At 48.4% G+C, this 18,188-nt stretch overlaps 1 protein-coding gene across 3 annotated transcripts in view; it reads right to left on the bottom strand.

The window, feature by feature from the left end:
- The window catches only part of LOC140390075 (ephrin type-B receptor 1), a 741,967-nt gene that overhangs the window by 261,872 nt on the left and 461,907 nt on the right, over window positions 1-18,188 (bottom strand). For all 3 annotated transcript variants that reach the window (XM_072474951.1, XM_072474953.1, XM_072474952.1), the window contains exon 4: window positions 2,566-2,721. In XM_072474951.1, coding sequence (XP_072331052.1) covers window positions 2,566-2,721 — 156 coding nt within the window. The remainder of the gene's footprint in view (window positions 1-2,565; window positions 2,722-18,188) is intronic.

The following is an 18,188-nucleotide window of genomic DNA, read 5'->3' on the forward strand; positions in this document are numbered from 1 at the left end:
AGCCACAGAATCTGAGAATCCAGCCCAGGCTAACAGAATATTTGGAAAGCATTAATGGGATTGGACAAAGCCAGCATGGGTTTATGAAAGGCAAATCATGCTTAACGAATTACTGGGGATTTTGAGGATGTAACCAGAAGAATTGATAAGGGAGGTTCAGTGGATGTAGTGCATTTGAACTTTCAGAAGGTTTTTGATAAGATCCTTCATAAGAGATTAGTGGGCAAAATGAAAACACATGCGAAAGGGGGTAAAATATTAGGCGCGATTTAACGGCCTTGGTGTCGGGCCATGGTCGTTGAATCACCCGAGTGGCTAAATGTGAAGTTGCACGCTTTGGTGTGAAAAACAGAAAGGGTGAGTATTATTTCAATGGTGATATAATGGGAAGTGTAGATGTACACCAGTCAATTAAAATGGAGAGGCAGGTAGATCAAGCAATTAGGAAGCCAAATAGAACAAAGAACAAAAACCAAAACAGAACATGAGCAGGCCCTTCAGCCCTCCATGCCTGTACCGGTCATGATACCACCCTTGGCCCAAACCCACAGCACTTCCAAGTGCCGTATCCTTCTATACCCATCCTGTCCATGTTTGTTGGCCTTCATTGCAAGAGGATTTGAGTTCAGAAGTAGAGTTATCCTACTGCAGTTATACAGGGTCTGGTGGGACCACACCAGGAGTACTGTGTGCAGTTTTGATCTCCCAACCTAAGATAGGTCCCGTACGACTGATGTTATTCATGCATGAAGGCCCTCCCTTCTCAACATTGCCCCTCACCTGAGGTGTGGTGATCCTCAGGTTAAGTCACTGTGATATGGTACGAATAAAGAAATGGCATGATGGGAAAACTGGTCAATGGGAAGACTGGTCAAAATGTTTGATGCAATGTAAGAAAAGCTGACCTACTCATTCCAGTTCACCAGACCCCTGTAAGAAATGCTGCCCTAACCATTCCAGACCCCTTCAAGACTGATAAGGCCAACTCCGCATAACTTGAAGTCTGAATAAGATCAGAGAAGGTCAAGCCATTCAAAAATATCTGTCCTCGGCAACTCCTGATAAGACTAACTCGTCATAACCCAGGGCCATATGAATAAGACAAGTTAAGGTCAGGGAGGAATAAGTCTCCTCCGACCTTTTAATGTTCCCTCCAAGGACAAGATAATGGTATGAGAAGGTCAGCAAGATTAGGTCTGTTTTATGATATTGCTTATGTTTGTACTTCTGATCGAATTCCTGACTAAGCTGTCGTCACACAATCCTGATAATGATAATGTATAAATACTGAGCTGATTCTCTGTGAAAGCACGGACTTGGGAAGGAATCAGCAGTTGTACTAACTGCTCTCTGACCTCAAGTTTCAGCCATTACCGCATGCAGTCTCTTCGTAAATAAAGCCTTGTTATTTTGCCTTAACGAGCATTGTTGAATCTTTCTACTACAGTCCAGAAGCAGGAAAATATTGACTTCAACATCACCACCAGTCAGCTCTCCTCCTCAAAGGGGAAAGCAGCCTATGGTCATCTGGGACTATGGCAACTTTACTTTACTTACCTAAGAAAGCATATACTTGACATAAAGGGAATGCTGCAGAGATTCACCCGGTCGATAGCAGAGTTGGCGGGACTGTCCTATGAGGAGATTGGTTTAATGGGCCTGTATTCACTAGAATTTAGACGGATGAGAGGAGATCTGATTGAAACATATACAATTCTAAAAGTGCTGGACAGACTAGATGTAGGGAGGATGTTTTCTGTGGTTGGGGAATCTAGAACCAGACACAGTCTCAGCTCCAGGTAGACCATTTAGGACTGAGATTAGGAAACATTTCTTTACTCAAATGGTAGTAAACCTGTGGAATTCTCTACCACAGAAGGCTGTGGAGGCCAAGTCACTGAATGTATTCAAGAAAGAGATAGATCATTTTTAGATTTTAATGGCATCTAAGGTAATGGGAAGAAAGAGGGAATTTGGCATTGAGATCGTGGATCAGCCATGATCACCTGGAATTGTGGAGCAGGCTCGAAGGGCTGAATGGCCTACCCGTGCTTCTAGTTTCTATAGCTTAATAACGTGTGATAGTCACTTACCTCTTCTGTTCCTACTGATAGGCCTCGAGCTAACCAACTTTATGCCTAAATGTTACACAGTTCAAAATGCTCTCTGGCACAGCCCTTTTGGAAGGGGAAATTCTGCAACTGTATTGTCAGATGTTTAAGTTTGATAACAGAACCACATTCACAATGACAACAGTGTGAGCACAACAGGACCACTTTCTTCTGTGATTCTTGAGTAAATATGAGGAGAAATTGCTCTTCCCCCCCCCCCCCCTCCCCCCCCCCACCCCCCACCTCACTTCCACTCAGGAATCCTGAGAACAGAGAAATCAACAGATAAACAGATCAATTATTACTTGAAAGAAAAACGTTGAATTTGTTTAATAGCATTTACTTGTCACAACAAACCTAATCCTTAATGAAGAGGCAGAGAACCTTGTAGGTTAACAAACTCATAATTAGGAATTGCAGCATTCCATACATGTGGTGTCAGGTTTCTACTCACTTGTACAAGGCATCTCAGGCGAGTCAAAGTCAGCTCTGTAATATCCGATACGACAGGAACACACACTGGCTGCCTCAGTTAAGGACCTGCTGTTGGCAGGGCAAGGGGTGCATAGCTCACTGTTTTGAGTTGCCTTAAAGGTTCCAGAATGGCAAGCTGGAAAAAAAAAAGAGAGTCATTTAATGAAATTAGTCCGGAAAAGAAAACATTTTCTGACTCTATCAGGGAGCCAGGCAGTGAAGGATAAAATAGAAGCCTAGTATTTATAAGCTTGCAAAGTTCTACTAACAGAAAATCTCCAATTGAAAAATCACAGCTTCAACCTGCTTCGATGTGACTAGAAGTACAGGCAAATCTCCAGTCAAATCACATGCACACAATTCAACGCCCATAGATAAGCAAGGGCTGGGTGGAAGTTGCGGCTGAAGACAATATGGCTGTTGTTCGGACCACTGCTGTGACGGCCCAACCACCAACGGAGGAGCTGCTGCAGGTCATCCAAAAGGGCTTTGCTAGGCAGAATCGGGACTGTCTTGATCCGATAAAGGAATCGATCGATCGGCTGGAGCGCAGGCTGGATGCCCAGGATCGGATGATTCAGAAGCTGGAGAAAGAGCTGGCGGACCAGGAAGAGCACCAAATGGTGGTTGAACTGGAGGTGGGGATGCTGAAGGATCAGCAAAAAAGGTTGCTGGAGAAAGTAGAAGACCTGGAGTATAGAGCTCGCCAACAGAACTTAAGAATTGTCGGTGTCCCGGAGGGGACTGATGCTGGCGCGTTTCTGGCGAGTATGTTTTAGAAGCTTCTGGGGGAGGGGGCGAGGAAGCCGCGGCCGGGGGACCCCCCCAAGGGCGATGGTGGTCCGGTTCCACAGGTTTTTGGACAATGAATATGTTCCCCAGTGGGCCAAGTGTACGCGGAGCTGCAAATGGGACAATAGCATTTTGCGTGTTTATCAGGATCTGAGTGTGGAGGTGGCCAGAAGGAGGGCAGGCTTCAATCAAGTTAAGGCGATCCTGTTCAAGAAGATGGTGAAATTTGGGCTTATAATACACGGCGAGTCTCTGGGTTACGCACAAGGACCAGCACCATTATTATGAGTTGCCCGAAGACGCGATGGACTTTGCCAAGAAAAAAAGGCTGGTGCTGAACTGAAAACGTTTTGTTTTAAGTTGTAACTTTTTTGAGTGGTGTTTATACGTTTTGATTGTCGTTTATCTTCTGCATTTGAGTTTGGTTGAAGAAGGGGGAAGTAAAAGTTATTCGGTTTCTATGGGTTTTCGGTGTTTTGGTCGGGGAGTCAGGTGGGGCTTTTTACTTTTTATTACTTTGATTTGCACTATTGGTGGGGTTCTTTGCGGGTTTTTCATTTTGGGATCATCTCTTATGGTAATTGGGCGATTGTTTGGGGTTGGTTTGATGAGGGGAGTGGTTTCGATGGGCGGGGGGCGAGGGGAGTGGGTGAACAATAGGTGGGAGACTTCTTGGCGCCGGAGGCGAGGGCCACCAGGTTAGCTGGGTGAGCTAGTCTACGGAAGCACAGTGGGGGGGGTGTATATATTTAATCTATGGCAGGGGTTAGGTTACAAAGTGGTGTTGCTGAGGGCAGGGGAGGGGGGGGTTACTCTGCTGACGAGGGAGGGACTTAGGTTTCGGGACAGAGAGGAGGTCGGGGGTGTGGGCTGCCAGGAGGCGGGCCGATGGAGGCGTGGCACATGGGCTGGAGGCAGGCCCAGGAAAGGGGATGGCTGATCAGCGGAGGGGGGGGGGCACGGTGCCACTCAACTAGGCTGATCACCTGGAATGTCAGAGAGTTGAATGGGCCGTTCAAGAGGGCACGTGTGTTCGCGCATCGGAGGGCTCTGAAGGTCGGACGTGGTAATGCTACAGGACACACACCTGAAAGTGGCGGATCAAGTCAGGCAAAGGAAGGGTTGGGTCAGTCAAGTCTTTCATTCGGGGCTGGACACCAAGTCTACAGGGGTGGCGATTTTGATCAACAAACGGGTGCAATTTCAGGTGGGTAGCATAGTCCCGGATGGGGGGGGCCGTTATGTCATGGTTAGCGGTAAGCTGGAGGGGAGGAAGGTAGTCTTGGTTAACGTGTACCCGCCAAACTGGGACGTGGAATTTATAAAGAGGGTGCTGGGGAAGATATCTGACCTGGACTCGCATAAGTTGGTTATGGGAGGGGATTTTAATACAGTCATCGACCCCGGCCTGGACCGGTCGTGTTAGAAAACGGGGAGGGTGCCAGCAGTGGCAAAGGAACTGATAGGGTTCATGGAACAGATGCGGAGGGGCGACCCATGGAGGTTTAGGCAGCCGACGGAGAAGGAGTTTTCTTTTTATTCGCATGTTCACAAGGTTTATTCCCGGATTGACTTTTTCATTTTGAGCAGGGATTTACAGGCGGGGGTGGTGGACTCGGGGTACTCGCCATCTCTATTTCGGATCATGCCCCACACTGGGTGGAACTGCAGGTCAGTGAGGAGAACTTCCAGCGCCCGCAATGGAGGTTGGATGTGGGCTTGTTGGCGGACGAGGCAGTGTGCGAAAGGCTGAGGAAGTGCATGCAGAACTACCTGCAGGTTAATAACACGGGGGAAGTCTCAGCAGCGGTGGTCTGGGAGGCGCTGAAGGCAGAGTTGAGAGGGAGCTGATTTCGATCCGGGTTCATAGGGACAGGACGGATAGGGCAGAAATGGACCGACTGGTTAAGGAGATCTTACAGATAGACAGGGGATATGCGGTGACCCGGGGGTGGAGCTCTTAAGGGAACGTCGGAGGCTGCAGGCGGAGTTTGGGGTGCTGTCCACAGGTAAGGCTATGGAGCAGCTTAGAAAGGCGAGGGGTGCATTTTACGAACATGGGAAGAAGGCCAGCAGAATGCTGGCACAGCAGCTAAGGAAGAGAGAGGCGGCCAGGGAAATAGAGAGGGTGGTTGATGGAGATGGGAATTTGGTAGGGGACTTGGCAGGGCTAAACAGGGCGTTCAGGGACTTTTATAGTAGGCTCTATTGTTCGGAACCCCCCATGGGGCCTGCGGGGATGAGACGCTTTTTGGACGGACTGACCTTCCCAAGGGTCGGTAGGGAGCTGGTAAATGGGCTGGGGGCCTCGATTAGGGCCGAAGAAATAGTTGAGGGCTTGAAGGCAATGCAGTTGGGTAAAGCCCCGGGGCCGGACGGGTATACGGTGGAATTCTATAAGAAGTTCTCAGGGGTTTTAGGGTCGTTGCTGGTCAAGGTTTTCAATGGGGCAAGGGATAGAGGGGTGCTGCCCCCGACGATGTCACAGGCCACTATTTTGTTGATATTAAAGTGGGACAAGAACCCGGAGCTTTGCAGGTCATACAGGCCAATCTCACTGCTTAATGTGGTCACCAAGTTGCTGGCCAAAGTTTTGGCCTCCAGGATTGAAGATTGTGTGCCGGATATGATTATGGAAGATCAAACCAGGTTTGTCAAGGGCAGGCAGTTGGTGGCCAATATAAAAAGGCTGCCCAATGTGATTATGATGCCCCCGGCAAGTAAGGAGGTTGAGGTAGTTGTGGCAATGGATGCGGAAATTGCGTTCGACCGGGTGGAGTGGGACTATTTATGGGAGGTGCTGGGACGATTTTGGTTCGGTAGAGGCTTTATCGACTGGGTCAGCCTGTTATACCAGGCCCCGGAGGTTAGTGTAAGGACAAACAGGACGACCTTGGACTATTTTAGTCTGTACCGGGGGACAAGACAGGGGTGCCCCCTCTCCCCACTGCTGTTTGCGTTAGCTATAGAGCCGCTGGCGATTGCTCTGAGAGCTTCAAGGGGCTGGTTCGGGGGGGTGGGGGTGGAACATAGCGTCTCGCTGTACGCGGACAACCTGCTCTTATACGTATCAGATCCAGGGGCAGGGATGGGTGAAATTATGGCGATTTGGGGGGAATTTGGCTGGTTTTCAGGGTATAAACTGAATATGACAAAGAGTGAGATGTTGGTAGTCCAGGCGAGGGGTCAGGAGGGTTGGCTGAGGGAGCTGCCGTTTAGGTTAGTGGGGGACAGTTTTAGGTACTTAGGGATACAAGGGACACGCGACTGGGGCCGGTTACACAAGTTGAACTTGTCCCAGTTGGTTGAACAGATAAAGGGTGAGTTTCGGAGATGGGATGCTCTCCCGCTGTCACTGGCTGGGAAAGTGCATATGGTCAAAATGACAGTCCTACCGAAATTTTTATTTGTATTTCAGTGTCTCCCAATTTTCATCCCGCGGTCCTTTTTTTAAGAGGGTCAACAAAATCATCCTGGGCTTTGTGTGGGCGGGTAAGTCCCCGCGAGTAAAGAAGGTGATGCTCAAGCGGAATCGGGGGGAGGGGGGGCTTGCCCTTCCAAATTTCAGTAATTATTACTGGGCGGCTAACATAGCCATGATAAGGAAGTGGGTGGTGGAGGCTGGGGGCGGTTTGGGAGCGGATGGAGGCAGCTTCATGTAGGGGCACCAGCTTGGAGGCATTGATAACGGCACCTCTACCGTTCCCGCCGGTAAGGTACTCCACCAGCCCCATGGTGGTGACGGCCTTGAGGATCTGGGGTCAGTGGAGGAGGTACGTTGGAGCAGTGCGAGCATCGGTCTGATCCCCAATATGTGACAATCACCGGTTTGCCCCGGGGAGCTTGGATGGGGGGTTTTGAGTTTGTCGAAGGGCTGGAATTGAGAGGATGGGGGACCTGTTCTTAGAGGGGAGCTTCCCTAGCTTGAGGGCGCTGGAGGAGAAGTTTGGCTTGGCAAAGGGGAACGAATTTAGATATTTACAGGTGTGGGGCTCTCTGCGCAGGCTGGTATCATCCTTCCCACTCCTGCCACTAAGGATCCAGGCCAGGGTAGTGTCTAGGGGATGGGTGGGAGAGGGGAGCGTCTCGGACATCTACAAAGGACTCATGAAAATGAAAATGAAAAATGAAAATCGCTTATTGTCACAAGTAGGCTTCAATGAAGTTACTGTGAAAAGCCCCTAGTCGCCACATTCCGGCGCTTGTTCAGGGAGGCTGGTACGGGAATTGAACCGTGCTGCTGGCCTGCCTTGGTCTGCTTTCAAAGCCATCGATTTAGCTCTGTGCTAAACAGCCCCGAATGTTCTCTTGGGGGCGGAGGAGACGCAAATCGAGGAGCTGAAGCGTAAGTGGGAGGAGGAGCTTGGTGGTGAGATGGAGGATGGCTAATGGGCGGACGCATTGAGCAGAGTAAATGTGACTGCAACAAGTGCCAGGTTCAGCTTGGTCCAATTCAAGGTGGTCCATCGGGCCCACATGACAGTGGCCCGGATGAGTCGATTCTTTGGGGTGGAGGACAGGTGTGTAAAATGTACGGGAGGACCAGCGAACCATGTCCACATATTCTGGGTGCATCCAAAACTTAGGGGATTTGGCAGGGGTTTGCGGACATCATGCCCAGAGTATTGAAAACAAGGGTGGCAATGAGTCCAGAGGTGGCGATTTTTGGGTTGTCAGAAGACCCGGGAATCCGGGAGGAGAAAGAGGCAGATGTTCTGGCCTTTGCTTCCCTGGTAGCCAGGAGACGGATACTGCTAGCTTGGAGGGACACAAAGCCCCCAAAGTTGGAGGCCTGGCTATCGGACATGGCTAGCTTTCTCGGCTAGAGAAGATTAAGTTCGCCTTGAGAGGGTCACTGTTAGGGTTCGCCCGGAGGTGGCAGCCATTCATCGACTTCTTCGCAGAGAATTAATCATCAGCGGGGGGCGGGGGTGGGGGGGGTGGGTTAGGGTAGTGTAGAATAGGGGGTCAGAAGAGGGGGAGGCTTTGGTAGAAGAGCTGAAAGGTAAATGGGAAGAAGAGCTGGGGGAGGAGATTGAGGAGGGGCTGTGGGCTGATGCCCTAAGTAGGGTTAATTCCGCTTCCTCGTGTGCCAGGCTTAGCCTGATACAGTTTAAGGTAGTTCACAGAGCGCATATGATGGGGGCGAGGCTGAGTAGGTTCTTTGGGGGTGGAGGACAGATGTGGGAGGTGCTCAGGAAGTCCGGCGAACCATGTCCATATGTTTTGGTCATGCCCGGCACTGGAGGGGTTCTGGAGGGGAGTTGCGGGAACAGTATCTAAGGTGGTGAAAGTCCGGGTCAAGTCAAGCTGAGGGCTAGCACTATTTGGAGTAGTGGACGAGCCGGGAGTGCAGGTGGCGAAAGAGGCTGGCATTCTGGCCTTTGCGTCCCTAGTAGCCCGGCAAAGGATCTTACTAATGTGGAAGGAGGCGAAGCCCCCCAGCGTGGGGGCCTGGATAAATGATATGGCAGGGTTTATCAAGCTGGAGAGGATAAAGTTTGCCTTGAGAGGGTCTGCGCAGGGGTTCGACAGGCGGTGGCAACCGTTCCTAGACTATCTCGCGGAGCGTTAGATGAAGGTCGGTCAGCAGCAGCAGCAACCCAGGGGGGGAGGGGAGGGGGGGGGGATGTCTTGCGTGCGGGGGGGGGGAGGAGGGAGGGAGGGGGAAGGGGGGGTTATTTGGGGGGTATTTGAGCAAGAAAATACATGAAGGATCTGGAAAACTGACATGTACGGGAGGAATCCAAAGTACAAAGCTCTGTAATATATCGATTTACCATGTTCATGTCTTGCTGTGTGTGCTTTCTTTCTTTTTGTAACGGGGGGGGGGGGGGTTGTTTGTAAGGGTGAAGATTTGTGTTAAAATTCTGAATAAATATATATATTTTTTAAAAGAATAGGGGGTCAATTAGGCGGGTCTTGGCGGGATGGGTGTCGGTGTTTGCACTATGTTTCGTGTTCTTTGTACATTGTTTTTATACTGTTGTTGTTTGTAATGCCAAAAATACCTCATTAAAATTGTTTATTAAAAAAAAACAATTCAAAACCCATTTAATATACAAGTGGTAGGTTTCTGGACACCTTAGGGTGACCAAAGGTTGCACAAACTCATCAATCAACATCTTACCGCAAGTTAACACATTGGCTATTGCGACGGAAGAAAATTGTGCTAAAAGTATGAAGATTGGAAAAGATTTCATGTCCTTTCACTTAGACGTCAGAGAGTCAACCTCATTGAATTGAGCAGATTATAGGGGTAGATTCTCCACTGCCCGATGCCAGTAGCTTTTTCCCATTTGGCAGAGTATGGAGCGTCGGTTGAAAAACGGGATCGGTGCCGGGCTCCAATCCGGGACCCTGCCAGCGGTGGCGAAATACACGCCCCGTGGTATGGGAGGACGGGAGGATCTGACTGACGGGCTAGAAGCTGAGTCTCCACCACCCCTGCCCCCTCCCCCCAAACTCCCTCCTCCCCCCTCCCAACCCCCCAATTATACACTGATTTCCACAGTGGGAAATCCTCCTGAAGGGAATTGGTGCAAATTTTCCCAAGTGTGGCTCTGATGCAGTGGACCCTGTGGTGGGTCAAGGGTGTCAGTGGTGCCCCACAAATTCCATTGGAATGCCTCCCACAATGCTGGCTCTGCACCTCACTGCGCCCCCCCCCCCAAGAACACCCCCCTCCCCCTCCCAACAGAGACCGCCAACAGAGACCCCCATCAGAGACCACTGCTTGAAAGCTGAAGAACAGTCCAGGCAGTTGAGTGAAAAAACACTGCATTTTTGTTTACCCCTCCCTTACATCTGCTGCCTCAGCCAAAAGTGTTTAAAGCAGCAGCTGGTACAAGTGTCAGAGACTTCCTTGAAAGTCCAGTACTTTTCAAAGGACATCAGATCCCTTGACATGTTTGAATGCAAATCTTGCATTCAACTTCACACAGCAATACATTCCATTAACCAGTGATTGAAAGTTATATTACTCCAGAGACTGGTGCTTGGTGGATGGTTGATCCATCTTTCCCATCACGCTTGAATGCATCTCCATTCCCCGGCTTCAAATACTAACCGCAATATTTATAAACACGGATACACACATGCACACACACACCCACATGTATAAATACACATGGTTGAATAAACTCTGTTTGCTCTCACTGGAATGATGGAGCTTGAAGGGCGACCTGATAGTGGTCGACAAAGTTATGAGGGGCATAGACAGTGGATAGTCAGAGACTTTTTCCCAGGGTAGAGGGGTCAATTACTTAGGGGTTTAAGGTGCGGGGGGCAAGGTTTTGAGGAGATATACGAGGCAAGTTTTTTTACACAGTGGGTAGTGGGTGCAAGGAACTCGCTGCCGGGGGAGGTGATGGAAACAGGGACGATAATGACGTTTAAGGAGCATCTTGACAAATACATGAATAGGATGGGAATAGAGGGATATGGACCCCGGAAGTGCAGAAGATTTTAGTTGAGACGGGCAGCATGGTCGGCGCAGGCTTGGAGGGCCGAAGGGCTTGTTCCTGTGCTGTACTTTTCTTTGTTCTTTGTTCACACACAAACCACCTAAACAAAAGCAGCTAAGTGCTTCCTGCTGTGAAAAAGAGGAAGTGAAAGCACTTAGCTGCTTTTGATGCATAGAACATAGAACAGTACAGCACAGAACAGGCCCTTCGGCCCTCGATGTTGTGCTGAGCATTGTCTGAAACCAAGATCAATCTATCCCATTCCCTGGTGTGCTCCATGTGCCTATCCAATAACCCCTTGAAAGTTCCTAAAGTGTCCGACTCCACTATCACAGCAGGCAAACCATTCCACACCGTAACCACTCTCTGAGTAAAGAACCAACCTCGGACATCCCTCCTATATCTCCCACCCTGAATCTTATAGTTATGCTACCTTGTAACAGCTACATCCACCCAAGAAAATAGTCTCTGAACGTCCACTCTATCTATCCCCCTCATTATCTTATAAACCTCTATTAAGTCACCTCTCATCCTCCTCCGCTCCAAAGAGAAAAGCCTTAGGTCCCTCAACCTTTCCTCATAAGACCTAACCTGAAAACCAGGCAGCACCCTGGTAAATCTCCTTTGCACCCTTTCCAATGCTTCCACATCCTTCCTATAATGAGGTGACCAGAACTGCACACAATACTCCAAATGTAGTCTCACCAGGGTCATGTATAGTTGCAGCATAACCCTGCTGCTCTTAAACTCAAGCCCCCTGTTAATAAACGCCAACACACTATAAGCCTTCTTCACGGCTCTATCCACTTGTGTGGCAACCTTCAGAGATCTGCGGACATGAACCCCAAGATCTCTCTGTTCCTCCACATTCCTCAGAACCCTGCCGTTGACCCTGTAATCTGCATTCAACTTTTTTCTACCAAAATCAATCACCTCGCACTTATCAGTGTTAAACACCATCTGCCATTTTTGGGCCCAGCTCTGCATCCTCTCAATGTCTCGTTGCAGCCGACAACAGCCCTCCACCTCATCCACTACTCCACCAATCTTGGTGCCATCAGCAAATTTACTGACTCACCCTTCAGTCCCCTCCTCCAAGTCATTGATTAAAAATCACAAATAGCAGAGGACCCAGCACTGATCCCTGTGGTACACCGCTGGTAACTGGTCTCCAGTCTGAAAATTTTACATCCACCACCACCACCCTCTGTCTTCTATGTGATAGCCAGTTACTTATCCAATTGGCCAAATTTCCCTCTATCCCACACCTCCTTACTTTCTTCATGAGCCAACCACGGGGAACCTTATCAAACACCTTACTAAAATCCATGTATACGACATCAACTGCTCTACCTTCATCTACACACTTAGTTACCTCCTCAAAGAATTCAATCAAATTTGTGAGGCAAGACCTACCCTTCACGAATCCGTGTTGACTATCCCGGATTAAGCTGCATCTTTCCAAATGGTCATAAATCCTATCCTTCAGGACCTTTTCCATTATCTTCCCGACCACTGAAGTAAGACTAACTGGCCTATAATTACTAGGGTCATTCCTATTCCCTTTCTTGAACAGAGGAACAACATTTGCCACTCTCCAGTCCTCTGGCACTATCCCAGTGGACAGTAAGGACCCAAAGATCAAAGCCAAAGGCTCTGCAATCTCATCCCTTGCCTCCCAAAAAATCCTTGGGTATATCCCATCTAGCCCAGGGGACTTGTCGACCCTTAGGTATTTCAAAATTGCTAATACATCCTTCCTCAGAACATCTACTTCTTCCAGCCTACCCGCCTGAATCACACTCTCATCCTCAAAAACATGGTGCCTCTCATGGTGCGAACACTGAAGAAAAGTGTACATTCAACGCCTCTCCTATTTCTTCTGACTCCCAAGTTCCCACTACTGTCCTTGACCAGCCCTACCCTCACCCTGGTCATTCTTTTATTTCTCACATAAGAGTAAAAAACCTTGGGGTTTTCCTTGAACCGACCCACCAACGACTTCTCATGCCCCCTCCAGTGTGGAACTGTCAGCCATAACAAAAGTGTTCATAAACATGGGCTATCTACCTAACCTGCACATCTTTGGACTGCTGGAAGAATCTGGGGCACCTGGAAGAAACCCTCGCAGACAAGGGGAAAGCGTTCAAACTCCACACAGTCTCACAAGGCTGGAATTGAACCCGAGTTCCTGTTGCTGCGAGGCAGTAGTGCTCACCACTGTGCTACCATGCCGTCCACACACACATGCATGCGCATACACATACACTTACACACACACATGCATGCACACACATGCAAACACACATGCATTCACATGCGCTCAAATGCACATGCACGCATTCACATACACACATGCACAAACATACAAGCATGTGCCTGCGCACACATTTGCATGCACAAATACCCACACAAACCACCTAAACAAGCACACACACACACCCAAACCCACACACACTCATATATATACTAATACATATATACCCACCCAAACACACATAAACACACCCAAACACACACACAAACACATTCCTTGCACTTAACATAACATAGAATTTACAGTGCAGAAGGAGGCCATTCGGCCCATCGAGACTGCACCGGCTCTTGGAAAGAGCACCCTACCCAAGGTCAACACCTCCACCCGATCCCCATAACCAAGTAACCCCACCCTACACTAAGGGCAATTTTGGACACGAAGGCCAATTTATCATGGTCAATCCACCTAACCTGCACATCTTTGGACTGTGGGAGGAAACCAGAGCACCCGGAGGAAACCCACGCACACACGGGGAGGATGTGCAGACTCCGCGCAGACAGTGACCCGAGCCAGAATCGAACCTGGGACCCTGGAGCTGTGAAGCAATTGTGCTATCCACAAGGCTACCATGCTGCCCCTTGTAATATATTCATGTGTGGTATTTCTAAGTGTACAAATATCATTTTCAGGAATGTAATACAAGTGTTTTAAATGTTTGGATATGAATTTATTTGATCAGAATCCTTACCTTTGAATATTATAGAGTGATTTGTCCAGTGTATTACTAGTGGCTGCCATTCTGACCAGCCAAGTCACTGTGCCAATGCAGTAAGGTGGTGATCAGTGACTGAGACCTGGGGCAGTTCAACCTGCACTGAATCAGGTAGACAGATCAAACTGCAATCACTCCTTCGTCATTTTTCATTTATACCATCAATGTAATAGATTTAAGCAGCAGTTTGAATTAATAAACAGCAGTTTTTCATTCTGTCCAGCAATAAATATGTCAGGTGTGTCAGCTCCTGTTGTGGCCCTGACAGTGTTACTGCACTAATAAATAAATAAATCCCTTCTGAAAGCTGATTATTTGTATCTCACATTTTGCTGTGTTGTTTGAATATCGGTGCATGCTTTCTCCCATCCTGAAAATCTGCTTGCCCCTCGAACTGACACCTGTTTGAGAAGGAAATGCTGCCAGCTGGAACTTCACAGCATGTTTATCAGGACCTGAAAGGACACAGTGGGCAGCATGTGTTAACCTTCATTCCCAAGAGGAACCCCAACCATCAACACTAAAGAAACTTCCTGCCACTTGTTGGGCAACAAGGTTGACATTTAAGACTGTTTAAAGAACCATTGTTTTCACAAATATAACTCTGTGACGTCTTCAGCTTGTTCAAAATTGAGATTTTGTACTAATGAGTTGAGTTCCAGTTTTCTTGACTCTACCCCAGAGATTCAGGTGCTCCTCGGCACCTCAGGCAAACAAATGTTTCTCATGGGTCTGCCACAGTGGGTTGTTATGGGCGGCACGGTAGCACAGTGGTTAGCACCGTTGCTTCACAGCACCAGGGTCACAGGTTCGATTCCCAGCTTGTGTCACTGTCGGTATGGTGTCTCCCCGTGACTGCGTGGGTTTCCTCCGGGCGCACCGGTTTCCTCCCACAAGTCCCAAAAGACATGCTTGTTAGGTAATTTGGACATTCTGAATTTTGCCTTTGTGTATCCGAATTGGTGCCAGAATGTGGCGACTAGGGGCTTTTCACAGTAACTTCATTGCAAGTGTTAATGTAAGCCTACTTGTGGCAATAAAGATTATTATTATTAATATTACACTGCGATTATCAGTCCTGGCAAGCAGTACAACTAGCAAGGAACCACCAGAAAATGACCAAAGGACAGGATTATTTTTGCCCTTATCGATCTGTGGTGGTGAAACCAGCTGAAGAGTCCACCTGATTCTACACCTAACTAATCTCAGATCCTAACATACAACCTACCGAACTTCAAGTTTCCTTGCCAGCTGAGATCATAAGGCCACTCATTGGCAACCACACAAGTACCAATCCATGAGTTCATGTTTTCTCTTCTGTAGGACACTGCTCAAGCACTGCTCACTGCACCATCATCCTAGACCTTGGGTCTTTATACGGCCATGATTTTTTGAAAGTTGCGTTCCTAACATCTAGCTAATTATCATGTTGCCCACCTGGTGGACAATGTGCAAGCGAGTGGTTAGAATTGGCTGAGTGGATTATCCCATCAAGATTCTGCCAGTTTCCAATTACAGCAAGAACCTCACCCACACAGCTGGAAGGGTCCTTTATTAAATATGCAGATCGGAGTTGGATGATGTCATCAAGCTCCAAACCCGATATATATATATATTTTTAAATTTAAAGTACCCAATTTGTTATTAAGGGGCAATTTATCGTGGCCAATCCACCTACCCTGCACATCTTTGGGTTGTGAAACCCACGCAGACACAGGGAGAATGTGCAAACTCCACATGGACAGTGATCCGGGGCCGGGAACGAACCCGGGTTCTCAGTGCCAAACACAATATTAACTGTGAGCTGATGCTTTTCACTGGCATTTACAATCCCCTTCACCTAAAAATATTTGTTTGTGACAATTTTCTGGAACCGCCATGTGATGTGCCGGAGGTACAAAGACTGTGTGTCATCAGTAAGGGAACAGTAGGCCAGCTATCTCAAGCCATCAATGGATGGTAGCTGTTCGGCCAAAGCAGGTTTGTGACTTCTCTTCTTTCCAGTCCAGCACTGGGATCACGACATGGTTAACAGAGTGGTTCTGATACTGGGTTAGTAACTCAGAGGTCACGGAAAATTGAATTGCAATGGAGGCAGTTCCAAGAAGGTTCGCTAGGTTGATTTCTGGGATGAAGGGGCTGACATAAGAGGGAAGGTTGAGCAGTTTGGGGTTCATTGGAGCTCATTGGAGTTTGGAAGAATGAGAGGTGACCTTATTGAAACATATAAGATTCTGAGGGGGCTTGATTGGGTAGTTGCTGAGAGGATGTTTCCACTCATGAGGGAATCTAGAACTAGGGGCCCAGTTTCAGAACAAGGGGCCTCATTTCAGACAGAGGGATCCTCAGGAATCGTTAATCTTTGGAATTCTCTTCCCAGAGCCGAGTGGAGGCTGCGTTCTTGAATAGATTCAAGGCTGAGATAGACAGATATTTTGTCAACAAGGAAGTCAAGTATGATGGGGGATAAGTAGGAAAGTAGCGTTGAGGCTCATATCAGATCAGTTAAGATCTTATTGAATGGTGCAGCAGGCTCGAGGGACTGTATGGCCTACATCTGCTCCTAATTCATATGTTCCTACTGTTTTTTATTCTTTATGAAATATGACCAGGTCAGCATTCATTGCCCAGCCATAATTGCCCTTGAGAAAGCAGTGGTGAGTCATCTTCACGGACCGCTGCAGTCCATGTGGTGTAGGTACACCCACAGTTCTGTTAGGGAGGGAGTTCCAGGATTTTGCCCCAGCAACTGTGAAGGAGTGTCCCATATATTTCCATGACAGGACGGTGTGTGATTTGTTGGTGATGGTGTTCCCATCCATCTTCTGGTCGGTGGAGGGTACTGTGCTGTTGATGGAGCATTGGTGAGTTGCTACAGTGCATCTTGTAGATGGTGCACACTGCTGTCTCTGTGCCATGGTGGACGGAATGAATGTTTAGTGTGGTGGATGGGGTCTTGATCAAGCAGGCTGCCTTTTCCTGAATGATGTCGAACATCTTCAGTGTTATTAGAGCTGCACTCATCTAGTCAAGCGGAGACTATTCCATCATATTCATGAATTTAATAAATGGTAATGGTTAATAAATGGTAATGGTCTGGGCTAGTATTGAAGAAACTATCATGAAATCTGGCATACAGCTGGTGAAAGGTTTGACTTTGTTCATTAATGTTCCTCATGTCACTCCAGCTGGGCTAACATGTGACTCCAGGTCCACACCTCGTGATGGATTCTTATGACGACAGGGGCAATCAGTACAGCCTTGCGTATATCTCACACATCCCACAAATAAAAGAAAACATAAAACAAGTCATTACTGCGAATGCCTTCTCACAATCCTTTTCAGCGAACGTGCTTTTTAGCTGGTTCCAAAAATCATTTTGTGGTATAGAAGCATCCAGCCAAGCCTTCATTCTAACCAGTGTGGTTTATTACACACGAGCACAAACTCATGTGGGATGAGAAATGGTGGGCTGTGTGTGAAAGGACAGTAATTCAATCAAGAGATTCACTCAATGCCCTGAACCGCAAGAGTGAATGTCTAGAGATTAAAAAGAAGCAGGAGGAAAACAAGTTTGAATTACTGCAGTGAACATTGCGATAGAGATATCCTGGTTATTTACTTTCATTTCAAAAACTATTTTTTTAAAAAATCTGTACATTTTCCTAGGGGAAGTGTGCATGTGAGGCCATGGGGAACAGCCAGTGATGCCTCTGAAAGCCAAATGACCTGACAACGTCCCTCATACAATGAAGTGCAGCCAGCTGCACCAAGATACTGGGAGACTGTCACTACCCACAGGACCAGCACAAAGCAGAAACATCAGGGATGATGGGGAAAATGAGAACAATCACACTCCACCCTCCAAGGAACCCTCGTGAGGTGACAGTTGGGACACCATGGGCAGTCCTGGGCTCCATGCTCTTGTACAGGTGTTGAGGCAATCGAGAGGCAACAGCACAGTAACCTGGGGCGGGATTCTCCGCAATCGGCGCGATGTTCGCCGACCGGCGCCCAAAACGGCGCGAATCAGTCCGGCATCGCGCCGCCCCAAAGGTGTGGAATTCTCCGCATCTTGAGGGGCCGAGCCCATACCTTGTGGGGCTAGGCCCGCGTCGGACTGATTTCCACCCCGCCAGCTGGCGGGAAAGGCCTTTGGTGCCCCGCCAGCTGGCGCGGAAATGACTTTGCCGGGCGGCGCATGCGCGGGAGCGTCAGCGGCCGCTCACGGCATCCCCGTGCATGCGCAGTGGAGGGAGTCACTTCCGCCTCCGCCATAGTGGAGACCATGGCGAAGGCGGAAGGAAAAGAATACC

Source organism: Scyliorhinus torazame, chromosome 14 (assembly GCF_047496885.1).
Source record: "Scyliorhinus torazame isolate Kashiwa2021f chromosome 14, sScyTor2.1, whole genome shotgun sequence".
NCBI classification, from domain to species: Eukaryota; Metazoa; Chordata; class Chondrichthyes; order Carcharhiniformes; family Scyliorhinidae; genus Scyliorhinus; species Scyliorhinus torazame.